This window comes from Eptesicus fuscus, chromosome 5, assembly GCF_027574615.1.
Source record: "Eptesicus fuscus isolate TK198812 chromosome 5, DD_ASM_mEF_20220401, whole genome shotgun sequence".
Lineage (NCBI taxonomy): Eukaryota > Metazoa > Chordata > Mammalia > Chiroptera > Vespertilionidae > Eptesicus > Eptesicus fuscus.
Window position 1 is genome coordinate 62,225,886 of NC_072477.1, and position 20,639 is coordinate 62,246,524.

Consider the following 20,639-nt stretch of genomic DNA (forward strand, 5'->3'; position numbering starts at 1 on the left):
TTCCTTCCAGCCATCTTGTGGTGGCCATCTTGTATCCACATGGGGGCGGCCATCTTTGACCACATGGTGGCGGCCATCTTGTGTGTTGGAGTGACGGTCAATTTGCATATTATCCTTTTATTAGATAGGATATATATGAATCTAATGAAAACTATAGCTCCAAACTTGGGAAACATATATACAAAATTCTATGATAAATTTTAGAGTTCATGTCTCCTCCAAAGGTCATCCACAGAAGTCCCTCCCAGGGGTCCAAAAAGTCCCTCCCAGGGGTCCAAGGCCTCCCAAGTTAAAAAAAATATATATCTAGGTATATAAAAAGCCAGCAACCAGAACGCCGGAATGACTAGTCTCTATGATACCCACTGCGGCCAGCCAACCGGCCCGATTGGGGGAGCAGGCCAGTGTCCAACCTCGCACAGTCCCTTCCCCTGGCCAGCCCCACCCCCGATGGGCCCCCACCACCCCAACTGACCTACAGCCTCCCACCCCTGATTGCCCCCCCACCCCGATCGGCCTGCAGCCCCTCCCCCCAGCCACCCCAACCCCTGATGGACCCCCACCACCCCAATCAGCCCGCTGCACCTCCCCCCAGCTGACCCTGCCCCTGACTGCCCCCCCACCCCAATAGGGGGTGGGGCCAGCCGGGCAGGGAGAGGGGCTGCAGGTGGTTGGCCGGCAGGCCCTGCCCCTGATCAGGGTGGGGGGGGCTGATCTGGGGCAGGGCCGGCCGGCCAACCTCCTGCAGCCCCTCTCCCCAGCTGGCCCCAGCCCCAATGGGCCCCCATCACCCCTATCGCCCACAGCCCCTCCCCCTGGCCAGCCCCATCCTTTTTTTTTTTTTTTTTTTAAAGACTGATATTTTATTTTTTATATTTTCAGTTTTTAATATATTTTATTGATTTTTCCACAGGGAGGAAGAGAGAGGGATAGAGAGTTAGAAACATCGATGAGAGAGAAACATCGACCAGCTGCCTCCTGCACACCCCCCACTAGGGATGTGCCCGCAACCAAGGTACATGCCCCTGACCGGAATCGAACCCGGGACCCTTGAGTCCGCAGGGCGACGCTCTATCCACTGAGCCAAACCGGTTTCGGCCAGCCCCATCCTTGATTGCCCCCCACCCCAATAGGGGGCAGGGCCGGCTGGGCAGGGGGAGGGACTGCAGGAGGTTGGCCAGCCGGCCCCGCCCCAGATCAGCTCCCCTACCCTGATCAGGGGCAGGGCCTGCTGGCCAACCACCTGCAGCCCCTCCCCCCAGCAAGCCCCACCCCCGATGGGCCCCAACCACCCTGATCAGCCCACAGCCCCTCCCCCCAGCCAGCTCCACCCCTGATCAATTCCCCCCACTCTGATCAGGGTCAGGGCTGGCCAGCCAACCACCCATGGCCCCTCCCCCAGGCTGCTGGCCCCCGATTGGCCCCCCCCCACCGCATTCAGGAGTGGGGCTGGCTGGCCCACCACCCACAGCCCCTCCCCACAGCCAGCCCCATCCCCAATCAGCCCCCACCACCCCGATCAGCCCGCGGCCCCTCCCCCCAGCCAGCTCCGCCCCCAATCAGCCCCCCCACACCAATCAGGGATGGGGCTGGCCAGCCAACCTCCCACAGCCCCTCCCCATGGCTGGTCCCACCCCTAATTGGCCCCTCACCCCAATCACCCATGGCCCAACAGTCAATCACCCATGGCCCCTACCCCCAGCTATCCCAGCCCTGATCGGGCCCCGATCGGGGCAGGCCGGCCAGCCAACCTCCCGCCATCTCCTCCTCCTGACAGGCCTGGCCCCAATCTGCCCCGATTGGGGCCGGGCAGGCCGGACCCCACCCATGCATGAATTTGTGCACTGGGCCTATAGTCTATACTAATAAAAGCCTAGGTAGCCCTCGCACACAATGTCATCACAATATGGCCGCCACAAGATGGCCACATGCACAGTGGAGGTGGGGCCCCGGCAGCCACTCCATGCAGTGAGGCCTGGAGATCCCGTGGCTCTGCGCGGCACAGAGTAGGCTGGTCCCAGCATCTCCACCATCTTGGGCGGAGGAGGTGGGTCCCGGAGGAGGAGGTGGGACATGGCAGGGGAGGGAAGTTGTGGGTGATCGGGCCAGCAGGGGAGGGCAGTTGGGGGCGATCGGGCTGGCAGGGGAGGGCAGTTGGGTGTGATTGGGCTGACAGGGGAGCAGTTAGGCATCAATCAGGCAGGCAGGGGAGTGGTTAGGGGATGATCAGGCTGGCAGGCAGAAGCAGCTAGGGGTAATCAGGCAGGCAGGCAGGCAGGTGAGCAGTTAGGAGCCAGCAGTCCCGGATTGTGAGAGGGATGTCCAACTGCTTGCTGGTTTAGGCCCGATCCCGCAGTCAGACATCCCCCAAGGGGTCCCCAGATTAGGGAGGGTGCAGGCCGGGCTGAGGGATACTCCCCATCCTGTGCATGAATCTCGTGCACTGGGCCACTACTCTGTGTGTGTGTGTGTGTGTGTGTGTGTGTGTGTGTGTGTGTGTGTGTGTAATATTCTATTAGTTGGAATTTTGTTATTTATAGGCTATAGGTCTTTATGAAGCACCACCAAACTACTAAAAGTAGTAGCTATTATTTTTATTCTCAAATTAAAACTTTATAAAGTTGGGTTATTTCAACTAGTATCTTTTCACAACACTTTCTATCACTTTTCTGAAAAAGACTACATGAGTGAACTAGTCATTTTTTGACAAATTTCAGAGAACATTAAGAGAAAGGTGACAGGAGAGGAAAGCAAAGGAGTGGAATGGTTGAAATAATGTCCATAAAGGGAAGTATACAGTGCTATGTATACAATAAATAGTGCTTTATTAATGACTTCAGATAATTCAGAGGTCTTTTTAAATTAAATGTGTAAAAAGTAGTCTTCATTTTACAATTTCAAAATCAGACAAATCATGAGAGTCTGTAACTGTCATATTTATAAACTGTATCAACCCAAAAACTCACAAAGGATACAATCCATGTTACATTCCACATCTGCATATCTACATGACACCTCCTACACAGAAACACAAAATCAACTCCCATCATTTTAGTTCAGTGCATGGGAAATAGTATCACAACAAAGGCAACATTTTTCAACCCAAGTACCAATTCATTATTTTGTGCAAAAATACAGTATAAGGGTTCTGTCCAGGATTAGTTAGTAAGATATGTTTCTATACTGCTGAAATACAGCTAAGGTTTTCAATTTTAATTACCAAGGTAATTAAATTTAATTAATTTAGTTACCAAGGGAATTACTTCTGATTTACAATTGACCTAAATACAGTAGACTAGAAGCCCGATGCATGAGATTCATGCACTGTGGGGGATCCCTCAGCCCGACCTGCGCCCTCTCACAGTCCGGGACCCTCGCTCCTTACCGCCTGCCTGCAGTGGAGGCAGGAGAGGCTCCTGCCACCACCACTGCGCTTGCCAGCCATGTGCCAGGCTTCTGGCTGAGGAGCATTCCCCCTGTGGGAGCGCACTGACCACCAGGGGACAGTTCCTGCATTGAGCGTCTGCCCCCTGGTGGTCAGTGCACGTCATAGCAACCAGTTGTTCTGGCATTTGGTCAATTTTCATATTATGCTTTTATTATATAGGATGCCTTTTATTTTACTTTTTAAATAAAATCTTTATTGTTGAAAGCATTACATATGTTCCCTCTTTTCCCCATCGACCCCTCTTAGCCCACCCCCATCCCACGCCCCAGGCATTTTAAAAAAAATATAAGCTTTTATTGATTTTTTTTTTTTTTGAAAGGAAGGGAGAGGGAGAGAGAGAAACATTGATCAGCTGCCTCCTGCATGCTCCCTACTGTGGACCAAGCCCAAAACCCAGGTATGTGCCCTGACTGGAATAGGAACCAGTGACCTCTCTGTGCATGGGACGTGCCAGGGCTAAAAATAGCATTTTTTTTAATCTTCCAAGTTAAATAATACAATTCTAAAAGCATATGTGCCCTGCCATTCATTCAATAAACATGATTTATTTTAATACAGGTCACAAAAGTTCAACTGATTAACCAGAGTTCTTTATTTCCTGCCTATCAATTTCAGTCTTAAACCTGACTTTATATCAAAAGCAGCAGTTCAGAATTTATTTCATAAGATTAATCCCAAAAGTTACTGGGTGGCTTTTTAAACTATTTCACTCTTTATAAATATAAATCACTAAAAAGTCTATACCAGTATGGGGAGCTCTTTAAAATTTGTATGGGCCCCACCTTAGGACTAAAGAGTAAGAATCTTCCTAAATTTTGAGTGTGTTGTTTTTTGTTTTGTATTTTTCAGTTCCCAGGTGATAATAATATGTAGCCTAGTGTGGGAACCTCTGACCTAAACCACTAGACCAGTGGTTTTCAACTTTTAAGATACACGAATCACATGAGGAAACTCTTTTTAAAAAGCATCACAACAAACAGATTTGCCTCAGCAGACTGAGAGTGGTGTGCAGGGACCAGCATTTAAATAATCATCGCAGCTGGTCCACAAACCACTCTGAGGAACAATGCACAGCCTTTGTCAGATTATAAATGAGTACATTCAGCATGCAGGTGACATTGTACTGCAAGCACTATTGAATCCTGCCCTAGGCAGTTTTAGTCAGTATCTGAGGGCAACATGTAGTCTTTTAAAATAAAATGTGTTCTTAAACATAAGGTCAAAGTCAAGTGAACTGTGAGATCATAATTCATTCATTAAAGAAGGAAAAGGCTTTCAAGCTATTTAAACCTTTCTTTAACCAGGCCAGTTCTTCGCACGCAACTTAAATCTAATGCTTCTCCATCACCAAGTATCCTGATACGTGATCAGACGCTGACTCCAGCTTACCAAAAACATAATGTAGACTATAAAAAAATATACATTCTAATCACACACCTTTACAGATTCTGTACAGTCTCTGTGTAACAGACTGGAGACCAGCCAGACATTAAAGAATACTAAAAACAGTAAATAATAAACTCTCAATTTTAAAAACAATAAAACTTCACATTTCCCTCACATAAGTTTCTACTTCTAATATTGGGGGAGGATATCTAGAAAACGCTAATGCTATCATGCTGCCTCTTTTGTGAAGAAGCTATTTACCAATTTTCCACAATTCTTGTCATCTACAAAATCAGTAGTTGGTATCTATCAATCTACTCTCAGCATTTTTTTTTTTTAAGTAACCACATGTAAAGCCACATAGCAAATCAGAAGATAGAACTAGCAATGAGACCTTCCATTTGGAAAGTTGAGCTCACTATCCTATCAGCTTGACAACCGTATCTCAGTGTGTGACAACTCTTACTAAGTATTATAAATATTTAAGCACATTTGAGTGTGTGACAGCTCTACCACCACCCCTGCCAAACTTTAGGGACAGATACAATCTACTCTGAACCAGAAGCTACCTAAGAACTAAGTGGCAACAATGCTAGGTAGCAGATAGAGCGTATGGTTAGTGGAATCTATCTGGCATCATGCTCACCTCACCTATGCCTAAGATGCTATTTACTGTGCATACACTTTTCTATCATGTTCTTCACAAAGATTTATACCATCACCTCTTTTCCAGTAGCATATGGGATTAAACAGCTGGCATTTCTTCGTAACCAAGCAATGAAAAGGCAATTGCCAAAAACCAGCATTGTATTCCAAAACAGGCAAGTCATTTCTTAAAATAAGAAACTGAAACTTAATTCCACAGTTATTCAGAAGCTAAACACTCATACTAATTTTTAACCACTTAAAGTCTAGTCTATTAAGAAAACAATCAAACCATTTTCCAGTTCATAAGTGATTCAAGGCGAAAATAATGAATTTTAAAATTAAGTAAAACAGAAATTGAAAAATTACCCATAAATATCCAATCAAGTGACATTTTGTCTTTTACTTGGGGTTGGGGGAGAGAAGAGAAGAAGCTTCTTAAATGGCTAAAATGAACATATAGAGACAGCACTCTTGGGGAAAGGATTTCGAAACAGGACACAATGGTATAAGGCACTACCTTAACTTCGGTCTGCACTTAAGTCTTCTTAAATGCAAAGCACGTGGGACAAGGGAGGGAAGAACACACAAACACATTCAACTTTTCATGTCCTTTTCGCTGGTTTGGCAGTTAACTGCTTTTCTCTTTCAAATTCCTTCTCTCGTTGCTGCTCCCTTTCCAACTCTTCTTTCTGCCTCTTCTGCTGCAGCTTAAGTGCTCTTTTCTATATCAAAAATTCAAAAAACAAGAGAACAATCAAGGTTTACAGATTATGGCCTAATTTAAAAGTAAAAGTGCTTTTGTTGGAGTAATCAATACATATTAATACATTTCATATTTAACTTATAAATTCATTCTGGGTAATTTAAGGTCTCCTTGAGACAAGAAGAAAAAAGAATTGTTACTCCATTAAATGAGGATTGCAGTGGCATATTCAGAGAATAGGAGACTACAAGCCCAGCTATCATATCAGCAAAGAAGCCCAGAGTGGGGTTCAACAGGATGTTTTAAAATAAAAAAAGAAAACAATGTACCATGAATTGAGTATATTATTGTATATGGATATATAAGAAGTCAGAAATGAATACTGAAGAACGGACAATTACACCTCTACTTTTATAAAGAATATAAAAGAACCTGCCAACTCACTTTTAACTTGGATGTCTTTTCGTGAAGCATCAGCATTTCTTTCCTTATATTCACCAACTTGGCATGATAGTGTTTGGCTTCAGTGAACTTAACATGAAAAAATAAATGAAAAGTCAAATTAAAGTAGACTGAAATATCAAAATGAATAAATAAATCAATGCCTGCATTACACTTCATTCTTCCTAAATTGGTCAAATTTTTTAAAGCCTTAATTATTTCCACAAGTTAAGTCCAAATTTAAATTTTATTTAAACCATTAGTAGAATTTTGAAAACACTTGATTCAGTTCAGATTGATAAAAAGTTACTAACCATAAAATAGGCATTTATTTTGTATACAGATACATTTTTGCTTTAAAAACATGCAATATAATCCTAAAATTCGGTAAGACTAACCCAATAATGCTATCAGCTTCAGCTGAGAAAAGTAAAACTCTCTACTGCCTTTACAAGAGAGAGACCAAGCCAGGATAAAGGACAGTTTAAGTGTCTGCCCATCAGGAAAAGGCAAACTGTGTCTAGAGAGCCCTGTGGGCTTCTGAAGTCAGACCAAGCAGAACCACCTCTGTAAGGACACTTTTCCTCCCACGGAGTAACAGGTGTAGATTTTTCCATCTCACCCAGAGATGGCAGAAAAGCAAAAAAGCACCTCGCTCTCAGGCAAGGTAAGAGAGAAGACCAGGTAACAAAATTGAGAGACATGTCGGTAGAGATATTCACCCTTCATGCAGCTATACGTAAAGTCAGTCTGATGAGCTCTAGAGCTTACAGACCCTTTCTCCCTCTTCCTCTCTCTTTCTCTCTCTCTCTCTCTCTCTCTCTCTCTCTCTCTCTCTCTCTCTCTCTCTCGACCTTCCAGTTTTCAGTTCCTAAATGATAATCAGAACCACTATGGTGCTGAGAGAAGACAAAAGAGGAAGACTTAGTTTCTGCCCCTTCAGACAGAAGCAACAGTATTACATCTGCTTGGTTCATTTATCATTCATTCATTCATTCATTCAAGTTTTGTAAGCCTTGCCTGCCTCCTTCACAAGATGTCAGGAACTACAGGCAGAAAACTTTGCATTTACTACCACAGGCCTCTGCCTAATGCTAGAGGAGATGGACTTCCTTTCTGATTGTTATAAAAGGAAAACATTAATAAGCCATATTTGTCCAGTGAAAAATCCATTTACTGAGGTATGCGTGAAAGTTCATAAAAATCATGCAAAACAAGGTATTTGTAATGTTTACGCTAAAGAGGAAGGTAGTCCTAAGTTCCTTATTTTTGTTAATTCTTGTTTCTTAAAATACTAGTAAAGAGTATCGGTTCCTGTCATCTAAAAGCTATAGAGCAGGCGTCCTCAAACTATGGTCCGCGGGCCACATGCGGGTGTTTTTGCCGTTTTGTTTTTTTACTTCAAAATAAGATATGTGCAGTGTGCATAGGAATTTGTTCATAGTTTTTTTTTAAACTATAGTCCGGCCCTCCAACGGTCTGAGGGACGGTGAACTGGCCCCCTGTTTAAAAAGTTTGAGGACCCCTGCTATAGAGCTTCTGATGAAATTCAATTATTATCATTTATATTGAAAGCTTTAAAGGGTCCATAAAGGAACTTCAAAGGGTCCGTTTTAGCATTAATTTGTCATAACATTATGAAAATGCCATACAATTAAATATGAATTTTAAAAACCATGTAATTGATAAAAAGAGATGCACTTTCTCTAAGGGGAAAAATAGTATCCCAAAAGTTTCTTATTTTTAGTTCTCTTTTATAAAAATAAAGATCTATTCCAGACTTCCATAAGTAAGTTCTATTTCCTATCACAAGTTCAACATTTGAAAGATAACTATTTAAGACAACGGAAGTTCCAGTAAAGTAAATCAAAGTTTCCCATTAAAGACAAATTCTACCCTTTAAAGAAGTAGATGAAAAGATCCCAAACATACATATGTACAAAGTTGGGAGGACAAACCTATTTCTAAAACAAGAAAGATGTCATTAAGCTATGTCAATTAAGTCATACTTACCAAAGCATTAATATCCAACATAGAATGACATTCTTTAAATTTTGAAATCTCTTGTTCCAGTGTGTCTAATAATACAACTTGGTTCTGTCTGAAACAAAAGCACACGGCCAAAATAAACATTACAAACTGTAAGTGCTGATTCATTAAAAAGAATCACATTCATCTTGTTTAATGTTGAAGGTAGAAATTAAGTTGGAAATTTATTGATTCTCCAAGGCTTACTAGGTTCAGCATAATCTTTTTCAAAATAATATTCCAAAGCCACATTCTGATAACCAAATGTTATCTTTTATTCTTGCCTCAATTTCAGATTCTAGTAACTAAAATGACCAAGTCATTTAAAATTATTACTTGTTATTTTGGGCAATTTTCTGTATTATCCAAAAGAAGTTTTTTTATGCTATCTTGCCAAAGAAACTTGATATTTTATTTATATTAAAACTGGAAGAAAACCAGAAACAAAATAAGGAGAAGTGACTTTTTAGAGTTGGGGAAAAATGCAGGGTTATCAAGGGATAATAAGTCTAAAGGGATAAATAGGAAGCAAGATGAAAAGAGACTAAGAATCACAAGATTCCCCTACCAATAATCAGTTGTGTGTTCTTAGTTTAGTTTTCTGGGTCTAAATTTCTTCATTTATAAAGTGAGAAGGTCAGACCACATAATTTTGAAGGTTACTCATAAAAATTCTGATTCAAAACCTTTTACTGAGAAAGAGAAACCAACTTTCCTAATGATACCAGTACCTCTCTAGATCAATCAATACTAGGATCACAGGAATAAGTGGCACTGAGGGGTCACCTAATTAAATATTTTATTTTATATTTTATATATATATATTTTTATTGATTTTTCACAGAGAGGAAGGGAGAGGGATAGAGAGCCAGAAACATCGATGAGAGAGAAACATCGACCAGCTGCCTCCTGCACATCCCCCACCGGGAGATGTGCCCGCAACCAATGTACATGCCCTTGACCGGAATCGAACCTGGGACCTTCCAGTCCGCAGACCGACGCTCTATCCATTGAGCCAAACCGGTTTCGGCCTAATTAAATATTTTAAAGAATACCATTGACAAAAAAAAAAAAAAAAAAGACAGAATTTACTTGCAAAACTATGCTAAATAGAGAGCAATGATGAGGAAAAGAAATAACAATGAAGAGACTGAGGGCAGTTACAGAATCTCCACCATCCAGCACTGAGTCTGGCACACCCCAGAGGTCCTAGGTTTGTCCCATCAGCTCTGACTGGAAACCATAGCAGGTGAAACACAGAATGGATGATAGGAGAACCCAGCAAGTCAATAATCTGAGATAAACAGGAAAGCAAATACAGGCTGCTATAACTAGAAAATAATATAGAAAAATCAACAAAACCAAAAGTTGGTGCTTCAAAAGATCAATAAAATTGATAAACCTCTCACCAGACTAACAAAGAAAAAAAGAGAGAAGATATTGAGGAGGCAAAAAGGGCTAATTCCAATGTAACCCTGATATTTGGGGCTAGTGATGTGAGTCCAGGCCAGTAAGCTCAGTGTACATTCCTGATGACCTATGATTAAGTCACTACCTCTTTCCCAGATACTGGTCTTGCAGAACCGGTTACAGAGGCCATTGGAATATGGACAGTGCTCTGGCCAGAGGGAGGGCTGTTGACTCTGATGCCAGGCCAGACCACCAGATATGGCCTGGAGACCCCCAACACCTGGGGGCCTTCTTGTAAGGCCCAAGAAGAGGACCGGAAGCATAATCCATGCTTGTGGAACAAAGATCACAGGGAGGGAGATATAAGGGAGGGCCCCATGCGTGTTCCTTCACTCAGATTTGGAAGGCTGTTCCCTGAGTCCTCTGGCATTATTAAACAGTGTCCCTCCAACTTCCTCAGAAGTGTCCTTGGTCTTCTTGGTCTTCTGCAACAGTATGAATTACTAACGTAATTTATTAGAAAGGGTAGTCATCACCACTGATCCCATGACATGAAAAGGATGATAAAGGAGTATTTTCAACAACTCTGTGTCTGCAAATTTGATAACTTAGATGAAAATGACTACTTTCATGAAAGATAAAATCTAGCAAAACTCACATAAGAAGAAATAGATAATCTAAGTAGGCCTATATTTAACAGCAAACAGCACCAGATGTTAGATGTTGGTCCTTGAGTTTGGCTAAGAAAGAAATCAGAGCCAAGAACTCAAATACATGCAAAAGTTTAGAAAGTCACAGAGATAGAAGTGAGCTATGGAAGAGGGAGCCAGGTGGGCTGCATGGACTCTGGAAACAAGTTACAGAAGCAAAAAAAGGCCCTTGGAGCTAAGGAGAAAGAAAGCAAAGGTACATACATGTCTTGAGGGGAAGGAAAGGTGTGCAATCAAGAGAGACAGCCAGCTTTGGATTACTTGTCTTAACAGGTTTTTATCTGTTTTCTAAAGTCGGGAATCTTGGTAGAGGTCTCAGGGGAGGATCTCAATAAATATTCATCAGTTTATCAGGTGTGTCCTTTAGGGTCGTGGTCTCTACTGGCTGGTCAGCACCAGGGTAGGGGTCATCAGTCATTGCACCTGGTCCTGATGTCAGCCATGGCTATGCTTTGTCTAGTTTTGCTGCTTTTCTAGGCCTGGAGCTGAGGTCTAGATGTTATCTCTAGTTTGACCAAAACTTGTCTCAGTACCTGAGGCTTTGTTCCTGATGAAGGCTTTGTTCCTGATGCAGGTCAGAACCTCATTGTCCTGAGGGCGTAAGGCTCAAGGTATGGTCATGCTTGTATGGGAGTCATATAAGGCTATTTTCCTGCCCTCTTGTTCCTCCTCTAAGGAGATCTACCACATGACTAGGGACATGCCAGGGGATGAAAGGTCAGGGGAGGATCTGGACCAGATGACCTATAATATGAAAGATCAGGAGATCTAAACTGCATGACCAACTATATGCTAGGGGAGGAAAAGTCACCCTGAGGGCAAAGTCCCACTCCACAATACTTGTTTTTCCAATTTTGTCCATTGCTAGGCACCCAGGGCTTTCCGCCCTGGTGACCTGTACCTGGCCTATTGTTCCTACTCTGCTCATGTCTGTCTAACGGCCAACAATATATTTACTAGAAAGATTGAATTAATAAGCAATAATCTCCCAGAATGAAAGCACCAGGACCAGTTTCACTCGTGACTTCTAACAAACATTTAAGGAAGAAATTATGCCCATTTTCTACAGCCTCTTCCAGAACACAGAAGTAGAAAGAGCATTTCCTATGAGGCCAACATTACCCTAAAATCAAAACCCAGATAAAGGAAAGGAAAATCTACAGACCAATGTATTTCATCAGCATAGATGCAAAAATTCTCAATAAGATATTGGCAATCAAATTTGACAATGTATAAAAAGAATTATACACCAGTCCTGGCCAGTATGGCTCAGTTGGTTGAGCGACCGTCCCATGTACCAAAGGGTTGCTGGTTCTGTTAGGGGCAAAAATAGAATATTGGGGACTAGCTATAGTTATAAGAAATACTAAACAGGCTTAACCATGATTGCATTGTTCTTACTAAAGAACCTGGCTGGGAGTTGTACATGCCTGGGACCTGAGAGTCAACCTTGGAATGTCCATTCTCGTTCAAGAACTACTTAATATGGAAAGATTAACAATCTTGTTAGCCAAATGGAATCCCACCCCAGCCCGCATTGCCTACTTCCCCATGCCTGTAATCCCTATTCCCCATGTAATGTCTGTCCCACGTTATTCCCCATGTAATGTAAGCAGCTGGCTTATGGGGGATTGGAGAGCAGATTTTTGTGGCTGACCTGCTGCTCTCCCATACTGCCAGCAGTATTAGAATAAACACTCTTATATGATTCAACCCTGTCTCTGCTGAATTGGCTAAAGTAGTGACAGGCAGCCCAGACTCATTAGTTGTCCAGTTTTACTTCAATTCCAGGTCAGGGAACATATCCAGGTTGTGGGTTTGATCCCTGGTCAGGGTGTGTATGGGAAGCAACCGATCAATGATGCTCTCTCACACTGATGTTTCTCTCTTTCTCTCTCTACCTTCCTTTCTCTCTAAATCAATAAAAATATTGAACCAAATTGGTTCAATATTTGAAAAAAAGAAAGCTAAAGAAAAAAATCTTATGGTCCTATCAGTTGATGCAGAAACAGTATTTAAGTCCAATACCATTCATGATTAAAAACACTCTCAACAAACTAGGGAGAGGAACTCCCTCAACTTGTTAAAGAACGTCTAAAAAACCTATAACTAACATCACACTGTGGTGAGAAACTAGTTGTTTTCCCCCTAAGATCAGGAGCAAGGAAAAGATGTCCATTCTCACTACTTGTCTATGTGACACTGAAGTCCTAGCTAAGACAATACAAAAAGGAAAGAAAATAAAAGGCACACAGATGAGAAAGGAAAAAAATATACAAATTACTAACATAATTAAGAAAGAAATGTTCAAAAAGATATAAATAATAGGGAAATATTCCAGGTACATGGAATAAAAGCCTCAATATTAAGGCCCTGACCATGTAGCTCGGTTGGAGCACTGTCCTGATGTGCCAAGATTGCAGGATGAATCCCCGGTCAGGGCACACACAAGCATCAACCAATGAATGCATAAATAAGTGGAACAAGAAATCAATGCTTGTTTTTCTCAAATCAAAAATTTTTTTAAAGTCTCAATATTAAGTATCAATTCCTCCCAACTTGATCTATAGATTCAATGCAATCCCAATTTAAATCCCAGCAAGAAGAAAAAGAGGAGGAGGACGAGGAGGAGGAGGAGAAAGAAAAGAGGAAGAAAAGAGGAGGAAGATGAGGAAGAGGGGGAAGAAGCAGAGGAGGAGAAAGAAGAAGAAAAAGGAAGAATTAGAAAAGAAATATGAACAATAAAAGGCAATAAATACATATCTATCAACAATTTAATCTAAAAATCAAAATAAATGAACAAGGAAGCTAATGAACAAAATAAACTGATGAATAAAACAGAACCACAGGCATGGAAACATGGAACAGACTGATAAATCTCAGAGGGAAGGGGTGAGGGGTGGGGGTAGGAAGAGATTAACCAAAGAACTTACATGCATATATGCATTACCTAAGAACACAGACAACAGGGTGGCGAAAGCCTGGGGCAAGGCAGGAACCGGTGAAGGGGAACAATGGGGACATCTGTAATACTCTCAACAATAAATATTTTTTAAATAAATAAAAAGAATATTAAAAAATTAAAAATTTAAAAAAAGATACTTAAGGCCCTAGCTGCTTTGGCTCAGTGGACAGAGCATCAGCCTGCAGAATGAAGGGTCCCGAATTTGATTCTGGTCAAGGGCACATGACAGGGTTGAGGAATCCATTCCCAAGTAGGGGGTGTGCAGGAGGCAGACAATCAATGATTCTCTCTCATCATTGATGTTGCTATCTCTCTCTCTCTCTCTCCCTTCCTCTCTGAAATCAATTAAATATATATTCTTTTAAAAAGATACCTAAGGATTTCTGGCAACTCGTGAGCCAGAAACTGAATACAAATGTGACTCTTATGGAAGCAATTTTGCAATTCTACTCAGAAACAGGTATACTGTATGGCCATCCTGCAACATTCCCAATAGGCAAGACTTTCATAAAATAAGAGTATAACACCAAAAGCTAATCAAAGTCTAGATAAGATTTAGGGGTACTTCTTAGAAGCCAAACACTCTAGAAGTATTCTTTTCACTTTTTATATTTAGACTAGAGGCCCGGTGCACGAAATTCGTGAACGGAGGGGGTGGGGGTGGGGGAGAAGGGGTGTCCCTCAGCCCAGCCAGCACCCTCTCCAATCTGGGACCCCTCGAGGGATGTCCAACTGCCCATTTAGGCCCAATCCCACCGGGCAGTTGGACATCCCTCTCACATTCCAGGACTGTTGGCTCCCAACTGCTCGCCTGCCTGCCTGCCTGATTGTCCCTAACCACTTCTGCCTGCCAGCCTGATCACCCCCTAACTGCTCCCCTGCCAGCCTGATCAACAACTAACTGCTCCCCTGCAGGCCAGATTGCCCGTAACTGACCTCCCCTGCTGGCCTAATCACCCACAACTGCCCTCCCTGCCGGCCATCTTGTGACGGCCATCATGTGTATTGGAGTGGTGGTCAATTTGCATATTACCTCTTTATTTTATAGGATAACTATGAACTCCTCTACTCACATCTGCTATCACTAAAGATATAGAAATGCCCAATTGAATAACATGTTACAAAATAATATACCTTAATACAGTATATACTTATACAGTAAATGACTCTACCAGAGGGAAATGAGTGCACCTCTGGTTTTTGTTAGCTCACGTGAGTTCCTGGAGGGCTTGTTTTGATCTCTGCAGATCTGGCAGGTAGTGAGAAAGCAATCCTTCTGCCAGTTGCTCCACAGCTTTGTCTTCCACAGTCAAGTCCTCTATTAACCCTTCATCTGGAGAAGTGTCACTTAAACCTGTCCCCAAGCAAAAATCAAATTTAGGAAGCTTTTAAGTTGACACAGGAATGAGAGAGTAGTAGGCAGGCAGGGAAAGAGGCTAGTGGTGGGGTTCAGCACACATATATGATGTAGTACAGGTATCCTTTTCTCTTATTTTCTCTAACTTTTACCTTCTGAGTATCCTCTAAAAACAGGATTACGAACACTCAAAACATGTTTTTAAGCTAGTAGTATAATGTAAAGTCTAGATTAAAAGAATATTAATATATGCAAAATTCTGTATTTTATGTATTTTTCATAACAAAGGATTTATAGTTTTCAATGGATTATGAAAGGAATCTGAGGCCTAAAAGTGGGAAACAATCACTGAATGAAAGCAAGAAATTCTTTTCAAAAGCAGGCAGAAATTATATATATTTTTAAACTCAATTCCTAAGAAATATTTCATTTTTATGGAAGTGAAAATATGGATCAACATTTATTCTGTATATAGTCGAGATATTATTTACATGCAAAGGGGGGCTGTTTTATCATTTGTTAGGAGGAGAGAAATTTTCTAAGAATTTCTCCTCTCTTGAGATCAACATCTTAATTTACTGTAGAAAATAATGTATAATGTCTTGTGTGTAAATCTAGACGTGATACCTCAAACTTTTCCTTTGAACAAAAGGAGTGCAAGCATTGTACCAGGCATTCAAAAATGTCAAAAATGAATACCCATCAATCACGACTACTACCAGGAAAAGTACAAAACAATTTAAGTGTTCAATGATTGGTTTGTAAGATTTTAGAATCACTGATTAGAAGGAGAAAAAATGAGATAATCACATTATTAAAATTGTACTCTACAAGCATTTTTAAACTAATATTAAACTCTCAAACATCTCTCTTTAATCATAACCTGGTAATAATCAGAAACATCAATTAGATCATTATATAGAATACATTTATTTCAACACATTGCTTATAACCAATTTCCAAGAATAATTTTTACCACAGACTTAAATTTGGGCAAGACTGAGGAATACAACATGCTGTCATATTCAAAATAAGCTTTTAGAGATCAAAATAAAATAGTATGGGTTTTTTTCTGATCCTGAAAAACACATGAGCAAAGTTTGGAATTCTCAAAGTTGCAAAGCAATATTCAAACAGGTAAGATCTAATAAAAAACTGAAGCACTCCACAAATGAAATAAAAATATAATGGGGAACCCTGGCCAGTGTTGTTCCATAGTTAGAGTGTCAGTCCGTGCAGTCCGTGCACCAAAGGATCGCAGGTTCGATTCCTGGTCAAGGGCATGCATCTGGTTGCAGGTTTGATCTCCACCCTAGTGGGGGGCGCAGGAGGCAACCAATAGATGTGTCTCTCTCTTATCAATGTCTGTCTGTCTGTCTCTCTCGTGCTCGCTCTCTCTCTCTCTCTCTCTCTCTCTCTCTCCCCTCTCTCCCTTCCACTCTCTAAAAATCAATGGCAAAAATACCCTCGGGTGAGGATTTACATGTACTGTATATATGATGGGGAAAGTGGAGCACTTACGGATATTGTCACTGATGTACCATCAAATGGGAAGTGAGTAAGTATAGATAAGTGCATCTGAGAATCAATGTCATTGCTTAAAGCTTGGTTTCAATTATAGTGCAAACAAGAGCAACTCTCTTTAAGAAAATATAGCCCTGGCCAGGTAGCTCAGTTGGTTAGAGTGTCATCCCGATTTGCCAAGGTTGTGGGTTTGATCCCTAGTCAGGGAACATATAAGAATCAACCAATGAATGCATAAATAAGTGGAACAATAAATCACTGTTTTTCCCTTTTCTTCCTGTCTCTAAAAATCAGAGAACATAAGTATTATAGACAAACAAAAACACCCAAATAAGGACATTTCAACTTTAAGGAATAATAACTACCACACCTGTCTTACAATATACAGGGTGGGACTAAAAGTACGTTTATAGCTGTGAGTAAATGAAAGACAGTTTATTCTTGTATTATTATTTATTAATTATTGTATTATTTTCCATCCGAACGATTGTAAACCTACTTTTGCCCCACCTGTATACTAGTATACATTTTAACTCATAGAGCCCCTTCCTACTCTGCCCCAATTTTCTAGTTAATTATTGGAAATGTCCACGTTTTCATGTTTTTACATACATTTAGTTACGAAGTTCGAGGTATTTTATTGTGGGAGATTAAAGAAAGGGCTCTTATTCTATTCATATAAGTAACATTTGCTGCATGTCTATATCATGTACTAGTTTCAGAGTATAACAATAAATTAGGAAAGTCTCCTTCTGTGAAAGGGTTCAAAACAGGGAACCATAAAATGTGAGAAGAGCCATTAGAGAAACCGAAACTCAGAGGGGAATTCAGAGGACAGAAAGACCACGTTCACCAGAGAAGTCTGGGAACAATTCCTAAAGGGGGTGTGGGCATTTGTGCTGAAACTTGAAGAATGGATGAAATTTTCATTTCTTTTCCTTTTTAAAAAATGTTACTCTTATAAAAACTTAAAACACAAAGATGAAAAGTAAAAATACTCCTTTTCATGCCCTTAGAATCACTCTGGAGTTTCTTACACAGCCTTCAAGAAACTGTCTTTGCATACCCATGAAAACCCTATTTTTATCACAAATGAAGTATCAGTTGTATTTTTCTACAACTTTTCTCTTAAATATATACGTTACATATCTTCCTAAATTAACATATACGTACAGGTCTACTACATTCTTTTTAAGTTAATAGAATTCTAACATAGTTTAACCAACTCCCTATTGTTTTGGACAGAATGTGTGTGTCCCCGTCAAAATTCATGTTGAAGCCCTAACTTCCATGTAATGGTATTTGGTGATGGGGCCTTTGGGAAGTTTAAATGAGGTCATGAAGGTGGAAGAGATTCTTGTCCTTAAAAAGAAGAGAACCAGAATTCTCTGCCTCGACCATGTGAAGATCAGAAGATGGTCCTCATCAGGAACCTAATCTGCCACCACCTAGATCTTGGACTTCCCAACCTCCATACCTGTAAAGAATAAATGTCTGTCATTTAAGCCACCCAGCCTATGGTACTTGGTTACGGCAGCCCGAGTACACTAAGACACCTATGGATGAGTACTTAGGTTATTTTCACTTTTTGCTATTTCAAACAATGTTGCAGTAAGCTTTCTCCCTTGTCTTTCCATATCCGTGTCACTGTTTTTTGTAGGGCAAATTCTTAGAAGTAGACTGATGGAACAAAAGGTTTATGCATTTTTAATAGGCATTGCAAAATTGCCTTCCTAAGAGATGGCAATAATTTAGCCCTGCCAACTATCTGAGAGCTATTATTTCCAAATGGGTAAGAAAGTGTGAAGACAGGATTGAAAGGAATACAATATGGGAAAAGAAAGCAGCATGAGGAAAAGTAGGAATACAGAATTGCTCTGAATAGAGAAGGTAGCTGGAGCATGGGACATAATAGTAGTGAGCTATATGAACCACATGGCCAGCCTAGGAGGACCCTTGAGTGCCAGGCTAATGGGTTATTTTAGTAAGTAGTTAGGAGCCACTTAAGGCTTCCAAGCAAGGAAATGTCATGATTGGAGCTTTATCTTGGAGCACTGATGTGACAGCAGCGGGATAGATGGGGTGGAAGAGTAAGAGACTGGGAGCAGAGCCCTTCCGGTGTAGAGGGAGATTAGCATTACAACTTGTAACGGTGAAAATACAAAGAGGAATTGGAGGTTTTCAACCTTTCTAATGCCGCGACCCTTTAATACAGTTCCTCATGTTGTGGTGACCCCCAACCATAAAATTATTTTCGTTGCTACTTCATAACTAATTTTGCTACTGTTAATGAATCGTAATGTAAATATCTGTGTTTTCCGATGGTCTTAGGCTCTACAGCAGCGGTTCTCAACCTGTGGGTCACGACATACAGGTTGAGAACCGCTAGCAGGGTCGCTTAGCAACGAAAAAAATTTTATGGTTGCGGGTCACCACAACATGAGGAACTGTTTTAAAGGGTCGCGGCATTAGAAAGGTTGAGAACCACTGTAGAACTCCCCTAGATTAAACAGAAGTTGGAGGCAAGTGAGAGGAAAGAGTTAAGGGTAACATCAAAGCTTCAAGTGAGAGTGACTTGGCACCATTAATAGGATCAGAGATCTCCTTTTATTTATGGACATGCTATGAGATTAGTGCAAAAGAACCATGTCAAAGTATCCATCAAGCAGATAAAAAAAAAAACGAGCTGAGAGGGACCCAAACTGCACATATAGACAGGGAAGTTATATTTATAGAAGCAATTTATGAAGGTGGGGAGAGAGGGAGATCACTGAGGAAAAGCGTGACCGAGAAAGGACCGAGCCCTATTTTGCGGTAACCCCTATAATTTCTGGAACAAGAGAAAAAAGAGAGGGTCTCTTATCTGAACCACAGAACATGACTCTGCTTTGAGTGACTACTTTCTCAATCCTCCCAAGGACGGCACAGAAATAGTACCATTCTGGATGCATGGCAAGTCAACCCATTACATTCAATGGATGCCTTAGGGCTTAGGACATTGGGGCTTAAATCGCTCTTGGAACTGCTGGAGGAATAGGGATGCAGCAATGTCAACAAGCAAGGCAGAGCACTGGGTAACTCAGGTTTCTAAATTACAAAGCGATCATCTTGACAAATTCATTCTCAACCACTAACGTGTAACAAATAACTAACAATGAGCTGGAGTCACGTAAACGCAGAATGACTTAACCATCAACTGCTTCCAACTCCACCCCCAAAAACACCGCCTCCCCCTGCAGATCTCGTTTCCCCCGATTCCGCAGGGCGAGGGCCAGCACGGCGCCCACTTCCGCGTCGCTCAGGGCCGCAGCCGCCAAAAGCCGCTCACTCCCGGGAGCGACCCGGAGACCCAGGCACTCCGCCCCGGCCGCCCGCCCCGCCTACAGCACGTACCGGGCGTCCGCTCCCCGGCTCCCAGGCCGGCGGGCGGCCCTGTCAGGACCCCGTCCGACAGCGGCGGCTCAGGGACACTCATGTCCCGCCCGCTGGGAACAGGGCAGGGACGGTAACGTAGACGGTCAGGTCCAGTGAGGTGGGCCAAGCGCGTCCCGGGCCCAGCCGGACGGATCCAGCGGTCGCACCCGGAAGTACCGGAAGCGGAAGACGGCGGGCTCCGGGCACGTGACCGCGGTTTCGCCTCCGCCCCCAGACCGTTCCGCCTCCATCATCCCCCCCACACACACACCCACCCGCGTCGGTCTGGGGACTCCGCTCTGACGTCGCAGGCGGGTCCGGGGAGCGGTGTCAAAAAGGTCTGCGGTGCGGGCTTGCCGCCCTGGGACCCAGAGGAGCGGGGACGGCGAGGGGGGCGGGGAGGATGAGAAGAGGGCTGCCCCCGGGACCTCGCAGACGGGTTCTGTAGAACTGGGCGGACAGTGGGGCTTGCTTCGCTGAGGCCCTGCACAGCGCTTCAGTTTTGTGTCTGTGTTAAGGTAACACCAAGTACAAGGACTGCGTGCCTTCCCCGCGATTTGGACCAAAGCTTCAGCCTTGCTGATTGGGGCATTGGCCAGGATTCC

General features: G+C 42.4%; 2 protein-coding genes across 4 annotated transcripts in view; both read right to left on the reverse strand.

The window, feature by feature from the left end:
• Positions 1-6,076, reverse strand: part of SQOR (sulfide quinone oxidoreductase) — a 71,494-nt gene extending 65,418 nt beyond the window's left edge. The window contains exon 1 of the mRNA XM_054716258.1: positions 6,000-6,076. Coding sequence (XP_054572233.1) covers positions 6,000-6,076 — 77 coding nt within the window. The remainder of the gene's footprint in view (positions 1-5,999) is intronic.
• Positions 2,580-20,639, reverse strand: part of BLOC1S6 (biogenesis of lysosomal organelles complex 1 subunit 6) — a 52,167-nt gene continuing 34,107 nt past the window's right edge. The window contains exons 1-6 of one of the 3 annotated variants that reach the window (XR_008556131.1): positions 20,014-20,198; positions 14,952-15,093; positions 8,640-8,727; positions 6,630-6,716; positions 6,000-6,204; positions 2,580-3,018 (exon numbers count right to left, since the gene is read on the reverse strand). Coding sequence is in view for 2 of the 3 variants with exons in the window: in XM_008143101.3 (XP_008141323.3) it covers positions 6,085-6,204; positions 6,630-6,716; positions 8,640-8,727; positions 14,952-15,093; positions 20,014-20,095 (519 nt within the window). In the remaining variant the exon portion in view is untranslated. Of the gene's footprint in view, positions 3,019-5,857; positions 6,205-6,629; positions 6,717-8,639; positions 8,728-14,951; positions 15,094-20,013; positions 20,199-20,639 lie in introns of those variants that run through there. The other 2 variants (XM_008143101.3, XM_054716260.1) reach the window with 2 other exon arrangements.